General features: G+C 45.0%; 1 protein-coding gene across 3 annotated transcripts in view; it reads left to right on the top strand.

The window, feature by feature from the left end:
* Window positions 1–16001, top strand: part of ACP3 (acid phosphatase 3) — a 48293-nt gene that overhangs the window by 14911 nt on the left and 17381 nt on the right. For all 3 annotated transcript variants that reach the window (XM_084754406.1, XM_084754405.1, XM_084754404.1), the window contains 6 exons: window positions 560–646; window positions 1314–1466; window positions 5366–5464; window positions 8258–8350; window positions 10605–10737; window positions 14312–14394. In XM_084754406.1, coding sequence (XP_084610532.1) covers window positions 560–646; window positions 1314–1466; window positions 5366–5464; window positions 8258–8350; window positions 10605–10737; window positions 14312–14394 — 648 coding nt within the window. The remainder of the gene's footprint in view (window positions 1–559; window positions 647–1313; window positions 1467–5365; window positions 5465–8257; window positions 8351–10604; window positions 10738–14311; window positions 14395–16001) is intronic.

The raw sequence follows: 16001 nt of genomic DNA on the forward strand, positions 1-16001 counted from the left end.
CCATTCGCAGTTTCTAGCTTAGTACACCAAGAATAGTGCCCAAGAATTTGATTTCTGACACACTCCCAAGTGAGGCCAACCCTGCTGATCCACAGACCACACTTTGAGTAACATGCTCTGTTTTTTATGAGCCAACCACAGATAGACTATGAATATAATAAATTAGTCTGTTTACTATAAGGTTCAGCAAACTCAGCTTTATCAGACAGTTGGATTTCATTCACAAAAATCCCCTCAAAGTGGTCAACCAATCACATTGAATATTCTGCCCACAAGAATCCCACCTGAGATGAGCTATTTACCTAGGTAAATTGCCAACTATCAACTGAACACATACTCTACACAAGCATACATCCACATGTGTGCAAACAAAGATGAATAAGTATTTTCAGGGAGTCCTGATGAAGGCAAGTGTTCTCTCTTGTTTTAGTTTATATAGATGGTTTTATTGTGGAACTGTGGTGCACAATTTGTTCATGTTACATATAACAAGAAGAGACACATTTCTATGATAACGTATACTTTCCCTAATCTTCATTTTTATTCTCTTTCCCCATAGTGGGGCATGGAACAGCATTATGAACTTGGAAGTTATATAAGGAGAAGATACGGAACATTCTTGAACGAGTCCTATAAACATGATCAGGCAAGTTGGAAAACCAAGACATTGAATCTTGACTCTTGAAAAAATTCAAAGCAAATGAGATATGATAGATATTGATTTACATTCAGAATTTTAGATGCACCAAGATAGGAAATAACGTTTTCTTCACGGCTGCCAATACAAATAGCCAAACACTAAGAATGTTACATTTATATTGCTGTAGGTAGTTTATTGTATATATGTGTGATACTATAAATGTATCTGTAAACAATAAAAATATTTAATAAAAAATAAATATGAGTCATCTCTGTCAAAAAATCAAAGCAATTTTTCATGCATATTAAGAATTTATACCTTTGCCTGTTTTCTAGAGAATTTATATAAGTCAGAGATCTTGCTTACAGATGAATTTCTCTTTATGTAATATTTTCCCCTAAAAATATGATTCTTAGTTCAAGTTTTCATGGTTATTCTGTGTAAATATTTTGGCTTGGTGTCACTGGTCAACTCAACTATTGGCCTGCTGATCACTTTGTCCCATTGTATTTTTGTAGTATTATCTATCCAATGACAGATAGAATTATGACATTCCCACAGTGCCTACTGATACCTTATGCCGCTTTCCAGCTCTTTCCTGATACCCTGTCGGCCCCACAGAAAGAAAACTCGAGTTTTCTCTGATTTTCCGTCTCCTTTGACTTCTCTCTAGGTTTATGTTCGAAGTACAGATGTTGACCGGACCTTAATGAGTGCTATGACAAACCTTGCAGCCCTGTTTCCCCCAGAGGGCATCAGCATCTGGAATCCCAGCCTGCCCTGGCAGCCCATCCCAGTGCACACCGTGTCTCTCTCTGAAGATCGGGTCAGTGTCCTGGGTAACCCAGGAGGAGAAAACCACGCCCCTGGGGACTTACAAATTTAGCATACTGGATACATAGGTCACAAAAGGGCCCAAACAAGCAAGGCTAAGAGCTGAGTTTTTCTTTCGATTTATTTTGCCTTACTGGCATTTCAACTTTTGGTAATCTTCTTTTCTCTATCTACACACACACACACACACACATACACACACACCAGTCCCCACGAGTTTAGTACCCAATGTAGGTTTCTTATTTCCCCCAGATATCCAAAGACCTCCCCGCCCACCAAATGCACCTCTCTCAATAAAACTTTATATTCTGGAGCAAATTAAATAAAGTACTCAGAGAGGAAAATAACAAACAAATTCTGTCCAATGCCGCATTGCCAGTTGACAGCAGTCAGTGCTGGGCCTCTCCCATTCAAAGCATCTTCTTCCCTGCCAAACAGTGATTCTAGACTTAGCTGCCTGTGAGAACCACCTGGAGAGTTTTCAGAACACCCAATGACTAGGGGCGTGCCTCAAAACAAGTCACTCTTGAGGGTAGGGCCCCTGCATCAGTATCTTTTAAACTATTTTATTTTATGTGTATAAGTGTTTTGCCTGCATGTGTATCTATGCACCATGTGTGTGACTGGTACCCTTGGCAGCCAGAAGACGGAGTTGAATCTTCTGGAACAGGAGTTACAGAGGGCTGTGGACTGCCATGTGGGTGCTTGGAGTCAAACCCCAGTCCTACAGAAGAGCAACAAGTGTTCTTAACTGCTGAGCCATCTCTTCAGCCCCAACAGGAGTCCCTTAACCTTAACTGGGTTTATGGGCAGCCAAGTTTGAGATGCAGCACCCTGTGGCAAGTTGCTTAAATAGAACTATTTGAGGGAAACCCAATTTTGCTCATACGTGATGGGGCTGACCCCAAAATCTTAACCTTTTCAAAGGAACTGGTATTTAGAAAGCATGAATAAATAAATCCAACCTTCTGCCGTAGAATGTAAAGGAATATGAATTAACCAGTTTAGAACAAAGAATTATTCCTTAATTTCCCTGAAGTTGTACTATAGGCTTGACCATTTTATAACTTTTTTATAATTCCTTTTTTTTTTTAAATTACTGATCATTGCAGAGTGGATAACTTATTTAATCACAGAGGCTCATTTAGGTCACGCTTGTGAAAACTTGAGGTTCAAGACACGGCACCAACACCTGCTCAGAGTCAGGTGAGAGCCTCTTGCTGCGTGGTAACCTGAAAGAGGATGTGGGATGGTGAGGCAGAACAAGAGTATCCAATGTTTGCTTTTATAACACATCCCCTCCCACCCATAGAGATCCACTAATCCATTCCTGAGAGCAGAGCTCTTGTGACCCAGTCACCTCTCACAGTTCAACCTCTCGACATAGCCTCACAAGAAGCCGGGTTTCCAACACATGACTCCTCTAGGGGGTGTGTCCAAATCACAACAGCACCTCTCACTCTGCCTACTAGCATTGACTGGGAGCTTTTTCCCAGGGATTTCTGGGTAATATTGTTCTTCTGTCTGGCCTGGCAATACTCCTACAAACTTGGCTTAATGGATGTATGAATTTTTCATACCTGCTTTGCAGGATTTTTCAAAAATGCTTTGTAGAAACTGCACCTCCCCTGTCAAACCCACTCAAGGTTTTTTCCCCCTGATTTTTTCTGAAAAAACTAGAATAATGCATTTATATTCTTACCTTCACAGAATCAGAAGGGAAGTATTACATTACCAGTGTTCTAAAAACAATTTTATGACTAATACTTTCCAAAAAGGAAAAAAGAAAACACCATGTTTACCGCAGGCTTTTCTACAGAGATGAAATATCAAACACAGCCAATGTGAAGCTAACCCTGTAATCCATACAAATGGTAATCAAATTACACAATAAAGACACTGGGAGATGAAAGGAGGAACAGAGAGTGAGGGAAATGGAGAGAGAAGCAAAAAGCAAAACAGAACAACAACAACAAAAAATCTATCATTGGTTCCAGCTAAGGCAAACAAAATTCTCTGATCAATGAAGAAATCTAACAAAATTTATGAAAACACTGTTATTCTCTGGGTCGTGCTGAATGATGAAATTAATATAAGACCAAGCGTCATCCCTAGATGGGTTTGGTGGATGACACGTAGCACGAGTCAACCACGTGACCAGTGCAAGACGATGGGGGATGGTTTCAACACACGCTGAATGTGGTGAAGGAGTTCAGAGAAGGGGCTGCACAAGGCAGGCACACAGGTCCTCACAGAGTGAGACTTTGAGTGAAACCTCTGAGGTAAGAGAGATGAAAGCATGCATACTTTGCATTGCACCACTAGCCCGACAATGCTTAGAAGGAGGAGACGTGGGAGCCTCAGAAGATAGTTGGTGTAATTCAGGCATGAGGAAATGAAGGTCTGAAATACATGCTCATAAAAAGGAAAGAAGCAAAGATAAAACCAGGTGACGTACAGAGTCAGACAGGACAGAGAGGAACCGACTTGTAAACACACTCTGAGTAGCGACTAACACAACACCCTTGTCCTAGTTGTTGGCAACGCGGCGGTGAGAGTGACAGAGACGAGACTAGCTCATTTGAGATTAACATCTGATGGGAAATAGATAATAAAGGAGGAAAGCAATAAAGTGCTTTCAGGTTAAGATAAATTCCGTGGTAGAAGGAGATAAGTTCCTGTAGTAGCTCAGGCAGGATGGCTTGGAAACCTAAGGTGGGCCTCAGTGCCATGCAAGAAGGCCCCCAGTATTTGTGGACAAGAGAGTGTGAGAAGTTAGGCAGTGAGGGGGTAGGGTAGAGCATTTGCTCTTATTTACTGGCCACCTCGCATAGACTCTCAGAAGCCATGGCAAGTTTGGAGGTTGACTCCAGGTAACATGAAGAGTCTGTGAAAGTTGAGACCCACAAACACGATTTGGGGCACCTTGAAAGGAGGAGTGTGGCTTCTATGAGGACAACGGACTGAGAAGTCAGAAGAATGGACAGCAATTGACCAGACAGGAAGTGTGGTGACTGAAACACAGGCTACGCCAGTCCAGACTGGAAGTGGACAGTGAACAGGAAGGAAGGGGCCTGGCTGTTTAGCTCTGCTTTGAAAGTACACCAGTTCCTGTGACTGCCTACAAAGCAGGTTTATAAACTTTTTTTTTTTATGGGCAGAAGTAAAGACAGTGGCAAGAGGAGATGATGGAAGATGAAGTTGACCTCAGCTTTACGCACCCGACATTTCAGAATGTCAGTGATCAGAGAGCGGCCTGCGAGTAGCGCTCTTCATCATGGGCTGAAAAAACAAGAGTGGATGAACCTTAGAGCCACAGACCAAACTCATGAGTCGATAGCCTGTGTGACACAGTTAAAGCGGAGTGATTGTGAAATGTACACCAATTTCATGATGATGAGCATTTCGTCCTCCTAATCGATTTTTAGTTATGCTTTTCATACTGCCAACCCATGCTCTTATCTTGACTGTCTGCAGATTTGCTAGCATCAGATCAGTGAATGGTTGATTCCTTTTAAGATTCTATCCCAAACCTCTAATTTATTTCGCCTTACTCCTGGGGAGGAGAGGGCACACAGCGATATGCACTTAGCAGAAGAGAATAGTTATCCACATGGAAAATGAGCAACTGTGAATATTTACCAGTAGCAAGCTCATGAAAGGAAAATGAATAAATCACGGTTTCCGCATCAGGATACATAACCTATTGCCGTAGAACCTGGTGACCATTTCCTCATTGCCTCCAACTTTAGAATGTCTATTCAAAGGACTCTTGGGTCTTTCAAGGGTGCTCTGGACCTAATGAAGCTTAAAATGTTGGCCCAGAGTCTCTGCCCGTGCTTGTCTGACTAATCAACATCTTACGGGGTTTTTTTTTTCTGTTGTCTGCAGTTGCTCTACCTGCCTTTTGGGGACTGCCCTCGTTTTCAAGAACTCAAGAGTGAGACTCTGCAATCTGAAGAATTCCAGAAGAGGCTCCAGCCGTATAAAGTCAGTCCTGTCATTTAGTGTATACTGGGGTGTGATGGTCAAGACAGGATGAAACTTGGCCTTCTTGAAAGAAGTGTGGGTGTGAATGTGTCTGACGTAGCTCTGCCTGCCTCTGCCTCCCAAGTGCTATGCATAAAGGCACACACCTCCACACCTGACTCCTCTATTTTCTGAATTTTCATGACTATATTAAAAAGACTTTTAGGCCAGGCAATGGTGGCGCACGCCTTTAATGCCAGCACTCGAGAAGCAGAGGCCGGCAGATTTCTGTGAGTTTCAGGGCCAGCCTGGTCTACAAAGTGAGACCAGGACAGCCAGGGCTCTGTGTAACAGAGGAACCCTGTTGAAGGGGGAAAAAAAAAGATTTTAGCCAAGCATGGTGGTGCACACCTTTAATCCTAGCACTTGGGAGACAGAGGCAGGCAGATCTCTGTGAGTTCAAGGCCAGCCTGGTCTACAAAGTGAGTTCCAGGACGGCCAGAGCTATTCACAGAGAAACCTCATCTCGGAAAACCGAAAGAGGGGGGGAGAAAAGACTTTTAATTGTATGTGTATGATTCTTTTGCCTGCATATACGTATGTGTAGCACTGCATGCCGGGTGCCTGCTGAGGTCAGAAGAAGCATCCATTCCCCTAGAAGTGGAGTTACCGATGGTTACAAGCCACCATGTAGATTCTGGGAACTGAGCATGGGTCCTCAGCAAGAGCAACAAATGTTCTTAATCACTGAGCCATCGCTGCAGACTCTGTCTCTTTAGACTTTGGGTGTATTTGTTCCAGTTTAACATATCTGTAAACAGCAATGGCTTACCTCTAGTTTTCTAGTGTCTACCTCTCTGATTGTTTTCTCCTGTGTGCTTGTAATGGCCAGTACTCACAGCACGGTGTCACACGGCAGTATTGTAGCGTAGTGCACTTGTCGTATTCTTAATTTATAAATTTTCTCCCATTAAGTGTGCTAATATTTTGTGCTTCGTATGGGTATTTACAAATGAGGTTGAACTCACTTTATTTTCTGAGCATTCTTCATTAGCACTGGTGTTGCAACTAATACGTACACATGTTGAAAGTTATCTCTCTCTCTCTCTCTTCAATGGTCCTGAGCAATTAGAATAGAATAGAATAATTCGCCCTTGGAGAGCTTGACAGAGTGCCTCTGAGAAATCATGCACTGAGGAGTTTTTGTGTTTGAGGCAGAAAGAATAGGAATCATCTTTCATATCCAGGGGGAAGAGGTGTGTGTGTGTGTGTGTGTGTGTGTGTGTGTGTGTGTGTGTGTGGTGTGTGTTCTTCTATGCCCGTGTATACACACTTATATCTAGAGCCCAGAGTCACCCTCAAAGGTCAGTCCTCAGGTGGTCCTCTTTGTCTTTTGGAGACAGGGTCTCTCACTGGGAACTGGGGCTCACCCTTTGCCTAGACTGGCTACTTAGAAGTCCCCAGGACCCTCAGTGTCCACCTCCTCGGTGCTGTGACTATAAGCTCACTGCACCAATGGGATACTCTTTAACACTTACTTCTGTTTATTTGATGGAAGCCTGTTGAGGTTAACACTGGCAAGGGGTAGTCTCCTGGAAAATTCATTCATCAAACTGTCTTCCAAAAGACTTCCTAGAAACAGCTGCCAGCCTCACAGCCCAACATGCATGCATCTCCTTATGACAACGTAGAACCTTCTAGTGAGTGAAATGCTTGCATCTCATCCAGAGCTCATTTTATAGCCAGAGACTTCCGGGTGCTCTGCCCATCCTTTCCCTTCTTACCTCAGGACATTCATTTACACACATTGCACTTCACCCACTTCTTAAAAAGAGTCCCAGGCCGGAGTGTGTGCATCGGCTTCCAGGAAACACCAGGAACATGTGGCACTGGGGCAGCGTGTATCTGCAATCTTAATGTGCTATGAGAAATAAGCTCGCATCAAATTCCTTAATCGCCATTATCGTTGTCAGTGTCACTGGCTGCATCTTGCTGCGATAGATATGAACGTCTGTAGATGGTGAGGAGCCCCCGGGTAGATATGAACGTCTGTAGATGGTGAGGAGCCCCCGGGTAGCTATGAACATCTGTAGATGGTGAGGAGCGCCTGGGTAGATATGAACATCTGTAGATGGTGAGGAGCCCCTGGGTAGATATGAACGTCTGTAGATGGTGGGGAGCCCCCGGGTAGGTATGAGCGTCTGTAGATGGCGAGGAGCGCCCGGGTAGATATGAGCGTCTGTAGATGGTGGGGAGCCCCCGGGTAGGTATGAGCGTCTGTAGATGGCGAGGAGCGCCCGGGTAGATATGAGCGTCTGTAGATGGTGAGGAGCCCCCGGGTAGATATGAACGTCTGTAGATGGTGGGGAGCCCCCGGGTAGATATGAACGTCTGTCCCCCGGGTGGATATGAGCGTCTGTAGATGGTGGGGAGCCCCCGGGTGGATATGAGCATCTGTAGATGGTGGGGAGCCCCCGGGTAGATATGAGCGTCTGTAGATGGCGAGGAGCCCCCGGGTGGATATGAGCGTCTGTAGATGGCGGGGAGCCCCCGGGTGGATATGAACGTCTGTAGATGGCGAGGAGCCCCCGGGTGGATATGAACGTCTGTAGATGGTGAGGAGCCCCCGGGTGGATATGAGCGTCTGTAGATGGCGGGGAGCCCCCGGGTGGATATGAACGTCTGTAGATGGTGAGGAGCCCCCGGGTAGATATGAACGTCTGTAGATGGTGAGGAGCGCCAGGACAGATATGAACGTCTGTAGATGGTGAGGAGCCTCCGGGTAGAAATGTTTTTCTTCTGCTTGTGTTCTAGAACTTCATAGAAACCTTGCCATCGCTGTCAGGCTTCCCCGGCCAGGACCTTTTTGGAATTTGGAGTAAGGTTTACGACCCTTTATTTTGTGAGGTAAAAGAACTTATATAAGATTCATTCTCGATCTGATTTTATGATTTGATACATATGTTGAATCTAATAACTTCACTTTCTCTTTTTAAAAACGTGCTGCCTCTATGACCTTTGATATTGATTTCCTTGTATAAGATTTCCTTAGATAAGCTTGAAAATCTGTACTTTTCTCTTTATTTATGGTTTTGACCCTTTAGAAAACCGAAAACAAAATTGCTCTCCTTCAAAACGTTGCCACTCATTTATTTTTTCAGTCACACTGGAATGCCAGGTTCCTTTCTGTCATTGGTTTTAATGAGGGGGGGAAAAAAGCAATGTTGTTTGGGGTTTTTTGTTTGTTTGTCTGGTTTTTTTTTTTCCAAGACAGAGTTTCTCTGCTTAGCCTTGGCTGTCCTGGACTCACTGTGTAGACCAGGTGGCCCTCAAACTCACAGTGATCCTCCTGCCTCTGCTTCCCGAGGGCTGAGATTAAAGACATGCATCACCACACCCATCACAATGTTGTTTTATATATAAAAGGGGGAGAAAATTTGCCAGCTTTCTGGATATTAAAATAGGCCAGACAGCTGTAAGCCAAGCTGTCAGACACGGCTACAGAGAAAAGAATTCCCCTATGTGGCGTGTTTGAAGTCATCTTCCGAGCTGGATAAAGCACTAGTATTTCCACGATGTGGTTGATGCTTTTCATTCACCAGGCTCCATCTTCTGGCCAGAAGGAGTAATTTTTTTATTCCCGTCTCTTGGAGCAAAATTCTAACTACTGCATGCCTCATGCCCACTTGTGACATGAATGTCATCATGAGTGTGGGGCGCAGGAATTGCCTTCCTACTTCTGTCTCCATGAGAGATGACACAGTTTACCCATCTCTGTTCGGTGACCCAACCATGCATTCTCCCGTATTTTCTCTTTATCTTCAGCATTTGTTTAAGGCTCCTTATTTTAGTCCTGGTGACAGTGACAGTGGCTTCTTTCTTTCTTTCTTTCTTTCTTTCCTTCTTTCTTCTTCTTCTTCTTCTTCTTCTTCTTCTTCTTCTTCTTCTTCTTCTTCTTCTTCCCCTCCTTCTCCTCCTCTCTCCTTCCTCTCCCTCCTTTTTCTTCTCCTCCTTTACTACGGTTTTCTATTTCTTCATTTGCTTGTCCTGGATGTTAAGGCCAGGGCACAGCCACGCTACCTGCAGGCTCTACCACTGAGCCACACACCAGTATCTTCATATGGTTTGACCTGAGCTGTTCTGTGATAAGACCGTGTTGCCTGGGGGCACTGTCACATCCCTGCATCTTCCTTCTGCATCCCTTTTCTTCACTCTGCTCCTCTCATAACCTCTTCTCTTCCTTTCTCTCTCTCCCTTCCCCCTCCCCCTGCCTCCCTCCCATTCTCCAACTTTTGAAACCAGGCGAATCCTAATCAACTCTTCCTAATAGGTAATAAGCATCTGCGTGAGCATCTGTAGTTTTACTGCTCACAGCTCAGTCATACATTTAGCAAACATTTATCAGTACTCACCATGCGAGAGGTACAGATGTTTCCCCAGCCAGTGAACTGGAAGTTTGTAGTATACCTGTGAAAATTCCAGAAATACGTGGACTTTATAACTGCCCTCTTAAGCAAGTCCTTCTGATTTCTAGGAAACAGCACCTAACCCTCTGTGCTCTTTTCCCCTTTGTCCTAGAAACAGACCACCGGGGGATGTCTCTTGCTGTCTTGCTCCCTCTGACTCACACTCAGTCAGCTTTCTTCTACAACCTAAGACCCCCTGCTATGGTGGTGTTGCCCACAGTGGGCTGGCCCCTCTCGACTCAATTCCCAATTAAGAAAATGCCCCCTACACCTACCTAAGGCCAATCTGAAAGGGAAAGTTCCTCAGTTGAGACCCCGTCTTCCCAGGTGACTCTAGTTTGTGTCTAGCTGGCAAAAACTAACCAACACAGCCTCCTTTGAAGGTTCGTGACACTATTTCTAACCCTTTCATAAAGGGATGAGGGGCACCCTCGCCTTGTGCCACCATTTACTGCAAAATCTGAATTTTGCATTGACCCAGAGTTAAACCATAACACTACAGGCTTGTAGGGAAGAACAGATTAGTTTATCTAGACTTTCTATCTGAACACCATGACTAGTTCTCGTAAGAAATGGCAAGCTCAGCAAGGCTGCCTAGCCCTAGTTGTCCTCATTGTAAGATGAAGGGGGAGTGGAGGTCAGTGGAGGAACTCACAGCTGTGTGCACACATTCTCCTCTTTTCTCCTTTCTGCAGGGTGTTCACAATTTAACCTTACCCTCCTGGGCCACCAAGGACACCATGACTACATTGAGGGAGTTATCAGAACTATCTCTGCTATCCCTTTATGGAATTCACAAGCAGAAAGAGAAATCTAGACTCCAAGGGGGTGAGTATTTTTTTTTTTTAACAAGAATGTTGGGCTTGCGGTCTGACACACTGGGTCTGAGCTTCAACCCTACTACCCGCCCGCTGAGTGGCTTTACAGGGGCCACTTTATCATCCTGCAGTTTCTATTCTGCAGAGTGGATACAGTAAGAACACTGTGCAAGAGACTGCGAATACTAAAACAAACGTATGTTTAAGAACGTATGTTTAAGAGACTTAGAACAAACAGCGCCTGGTACCTAACACACTGTCTGTCAACATGACATTGCCATAAGAGATTGACATTGCCCATGCTGAGTGTTAATTTTTACTTCTGGACATGAAAGTTTGAGATTACATCCAAATGGTCCCTCCCATTCTCTCCAGATGGAATAACTGAGGATTTATGTCTGAGAGTGTATTGTGTCTGGTAGCTGGTAGGGTGGTTTGCGAGCATGAAGTCTGGCAAAAGCTTGGTATGTTTTGCAAACGTCTGACAAACACTGACAAATTTCTACAACTTCCTCTGCCGGTATAGAAAGATATCTAGATATTCATCAGTGAGCCCACTTCACAGTTGTAGTCTTTGACACCCTCTCATCATGAAGGCAAAGCCAGGAAGGAGGATGCTGGGTCCTTAAAATCAGGATAGGGGAATAGAAGAAAGAAGCCAGGATGGATAGATACCAGGGCCTGCAAGGACGGCGATGTAAGTAGGCCACACATGGGTTAGGGATGGTCAGGTTCAGACATGGTTCATGTTGTCATCAACAATGAGGGTAAACAAGAAAACGAGAGAAGGTCCACCAGTGTTAACTGTTGACACGGTGAAGCTCTCTCATGCTGGCATGACATGCTCTAAATGTTTTGAGGACAGTGGTATATTTATATCAAAACTTTGGCCTACTACTAGATGTCCACCCCTCGACCAAGACAAGTCCATTAGAGAAGGCGCAGAGGCAAAGTGCCTTAGGAACCAGACCAGACTGGGAGGATGTCCACTCAGGAACTGGACAACTAGAGAAAGCACTCAAATCGTCAACCAGAAGAGGAGATGACCAAAGCTAGACAAGTAAGGTTACATGTCAGCTGTCACCAGAAGAACAGTGAAGGGGGTCTGAAATAAAGCCAGTCAGGGGAAAAAACCAAATGAAATGAAACGAAGATTGGGGCTGATGGCTCAGGACAGTGGTCGTTAAGGATCTAAGGACATTTACTTAGCTGCTGTGGCAGACGTCCTGACTGCACGGCACAGAGGCAGACCTAATGGAAAGGTTCTAGTCTTTTCTCCACACTAATGGCAAAAGCGGCAACTTCCAGCCTTCGAGGGAGGCAGTTCGCCACATCAGAAGGCAGTCTTAGATGGAACCTGGTGTGCCAGGATTGTTTTAGGCTTTTGTATAGTTTTCGCCTGTTGATAAATACCATGGTGGGGTGAATGCTGTGGACAGGTGGACAGCTGTGCCCTTGGCCTTTGCCCACTGTGCCACACCTATTCCTTCCTGAGAACCTGCCCTGCTGTGCCAATCTCCAGACATTTATGGCATTCTTGTATGAACTGAGCATCATCATGCTTTCTAATGGCCACAGATGGAACATGGCACTTCTGCCTAGCCCTTTTGAAAGAAGGGAAATCAGTGTTCCTCCCAATAGAAAAGACATTAAAGTCAGAAGTCACAAAGGAATTGGTGGGTGATGGTCCAGCAATGGATACAAAGGAGGTTCTAATAAAGTTTTATTGAAACAGCCACACTCGGATATTCTGTTCTGCCTATAGCTGCATCTCTGGCACCACTCTAAAGCTGAGTAGCGGCAACAGACCTGTGCCTCACAAAATAGAAAATATTTACTATCTGGCCTTGTACAGAAAAACAAAGTTTGCCAGTCTTTGCTGTATATAGCTCAGGAGTCAAGGACGTAGAGTTTGTGCCCTTTAATCAGTGATGTTTTGTCTGATTTTTGTGGATTTAGAAAAGAATGGGCACAAGATACCTAGGAGCAAGCACCATGCTTCAGTGTGAGCTACACTGTCTTCAAAGCCCAGCTTTTCTACTGACAGGCCACATAATGTTGGACGTGTTACCGAGTCTTGCTGAGCCTCATTTCCCCGGATATACAACAGTGTATTAGAACTCCAGGGCCTAAGGGTACTTAGGATAGTCAGAACAAGAGAAGGACTGCCCCAAAACTAAAGGGGGTGCTTCATCGTCAGGGCTACAGCCTGCCAGGAAGGCTTCTGCTGACTGGGAGCCAACTGCTCCTTGCAGATGGTTTTCCTGATTCTCCTGAAACTTAGTGACTGGGGTTAGGGTTGCTGTGGCTTGAAGAACAAGATGAAATCCCCCAAGTGTCCCATAGGACAGCCTTCCCTGGGGCAGAGACGTGGACCCATTCAAGCTGCAGCATCCAGTTTCTTCCACTCACAGCCAGGAAACTCCAGCATCCATGGAAAGAAGAGGCCACCAGTCTCCTTTGTTAACCTATCAGTTCACATGCTTAAATGTAACTATTTCGTGAGCCTTTAGCAGGGCGGGGACTGTGTCTGCTTCACTTAGCGTCGTTCCTGGTCCTGTCATAACTGCTTGGTGTGCATTTCTGAAAGTTCCACAGGCTGGGATTATAGTCAGACTGTTGCCTTCAGTTATGCTCATTAAAAATATACGTCATCACCACTCATTCCTGAGCCAGACTTCATACACCAACAGGGGTTCAAGGACTCAAATGTCTTGAGACTCCTCAACAGAGAAGGTTGGGGGATCTCTGAGGCAATATGTCCTCAAAATAGACTCTTCCACTGCTATATTGCCCCACCACCACCACCATCAACCCCACACCCAGCTTTCAGTGTCTACAGACAGAAAGGTGTCATTTGTTTGTCTCCCTCGCTCAACACCCAAGGAAAAGAGTCCAGGTTTTGGATGTAGAAGAAATGAAGATAGACACTGCAAATGGCAGACAGAAATGCTATGTGAAAGCCAATGATGCTGGCTGACTCCATGTAGACAGACAGACAGACAGACAGACAGACAGACAGACACACACACACACACACACACACACACACACACACACACACACACACACACCGTGGATAAGCTGAAGAAATGGTCCACAGGAGCCAATCCATGGTCTGTGTATACAGATGGAGAGTTGCTTTCTCCCATGGCCTCCCACAGGTCTGACTACCAGAGAGTAGAAGCCAGAGGTGAAGATTGAAGTACCTGCCGTGCCATCATCTCAGGTCAACTTTGGAAAAGATCATTGACTAACAAAGAAGTACCTTTATGCTCTGAAAGGCGTGATAACTTCCTAACTGGAGCTTTAAAAATGAAAGCTGGGCTAGGAGAGGGTTCAAGGGCCCAGTCAACACTCCTCTCCAAGCTGGGTAAGGCATGTATGCCTCTGAGTTTCAGCTTCTACAAAACCTAAATCATACAGTCTGGCATGTAGCATGTTATAAGCTAAAATTAAGTCTTTATCTAGTCTGTCATCTCACAACAAATAGAACCCTTGATTGTGATTAGACAAGAAGCCCTCAGACAGTTATCTAAGCCTGTGTCTGATTTAACTCTGTTGTTTATCTTGTCATCTTTAAGGCGTCCTGGTCAGTGAAATCATCAAGAACATGAAGGCTGCAACTCATTCACCGAAGTACAGGAAACTTGTCATGTATTCTGCAGTAAGTACCTCTGCGTTCATTTAACGTAGGCATGTTCAAGGGTCTGACCTCATCATCCTCCTGTCTACCCAGAGAATGGTAGAGACCTGCACAAACATTCTAGCATTAAATCCATCACTCTGCCCTTGAGGAATTTACAGATGCAACACTAATCCCAGCAGCAAGAGAGACATACACACTAGACAATGCACCATGAAATCCACTAGAAGCAAGTGAGTATGCACTTCCAAAAAGGTAGCCAGCCTTCCTTCTGCTGCAGGGTATGGGAGAAAGGTGCATGAGGCACCCTGAATTAGGCAGCCCCCCTGAATCATTAAGAGAGAAAGGATAGTAAGTGGTTCTTCATTGGTGCGTATAGCTCATAAAAAGAACTGCTAAAACAGCGAACAGCTAGAAACATTTTGTGGAGACTCTGGTATGGGATCAACAGATTACTGGCCTACCTGGTACAGAACCATGTAGCTGCATATAACTTTTAAAATTTAAATCTATTATAATCACATAGAACAAAGTCTTAGGCTGGATGTGGTAGTTCGTGCTTGTATCCTAGCACTTACCTGGAAGGCTGAAACAGGAAGATTGCTATGAGTCCAAGGCATGTCTGGACCGCATAGAGCAGTGTGGTTCTCAAGCTGTGGGTCATGACCCTTTGGGGATGAACAACCCTTTTACAGGGGTTGCATATCAGATATCTTGCATAAAATACATTTGCATTATAATGCATAACAGTAGTAAAATTACAGTTATGAGGTAGCAATGAGATAATTTAACAATTTTATGGTTGGGGGCCAAAACAACCTTCGGAACTATATTAAACGGTTGCAGCATTAGAAAGATTGAGAATCGCTGATGGAGGGTTCCAAGCTAGTCTGGGCTGTATAGTGAAACCCTGTATCAGAGAGAGAGAGAGAGAGAGAGAGAGAGAGAGAGAGAGAAGAGAAGAGAGACAAGAAGAGAGAAGAGAAGAGAAGAGAGAGGAGAGAGAGAGGAGGGAAAAAAGAAAAGGAAGAAGAAAAGAAAGCATAAGGGCTTCACACGCACTGTCCACATATATACAGTTCATGCAGCCATGCAGCCAGCATCCCCTGGGCTGGACAGCATAGACAAGAAGGCGTCCCATCATTGCCATTTTATTAGGCAGCCTTCAAACAATGCGGACTGTCTGAGTTTGAAGGATCTTAAAAGCCACCTTGCCCTTTATTGCAGCTGTAGTATAATATGTGAAACGCCCCCCCAAAGGGTTCACTCAGGGAAGACAGGACGGGGAGGCAGGATGGGAACAACACACTGGGACTGCATCCTCCTGTAGAGGACTGGGGACAGGGTATACTATGGAAGGCGTGTATGTGGAGAGGAAGTGATGGTGCAGCCTAAACCCAGGCTGGCAACAGGAGAGGAAAGGCTTAGCTGAGTTATTGGGAGGGGGCAGGGAAGCTGTGGTGTGTCTGGAGAAGGGGGAAGAGGTGCCTGGAGGCATGGGGGCGTTACTACCTGCCACCAGGGACTCCCAGGGGGAAAGGCTAGAGAAACCATCCATGGAGGAAGGTCAGGGGCGTGCCTCCGAGAGAGAAGCGGGCCAGGGTTTAGACAATGCTGCCAGTTTTTAA

This window comes from Acomys minous (genome assembly GCF_964271855.1).
Source record: "Acomys minous genome assembly, chromosome: 13".
Classification (NCBI taxonomy): domain Eukaryota; kingdom Metazoa; phylum Chordata; class Mammalia; order Rodentia; family Muridae; genus Acomys; species Acomys minous.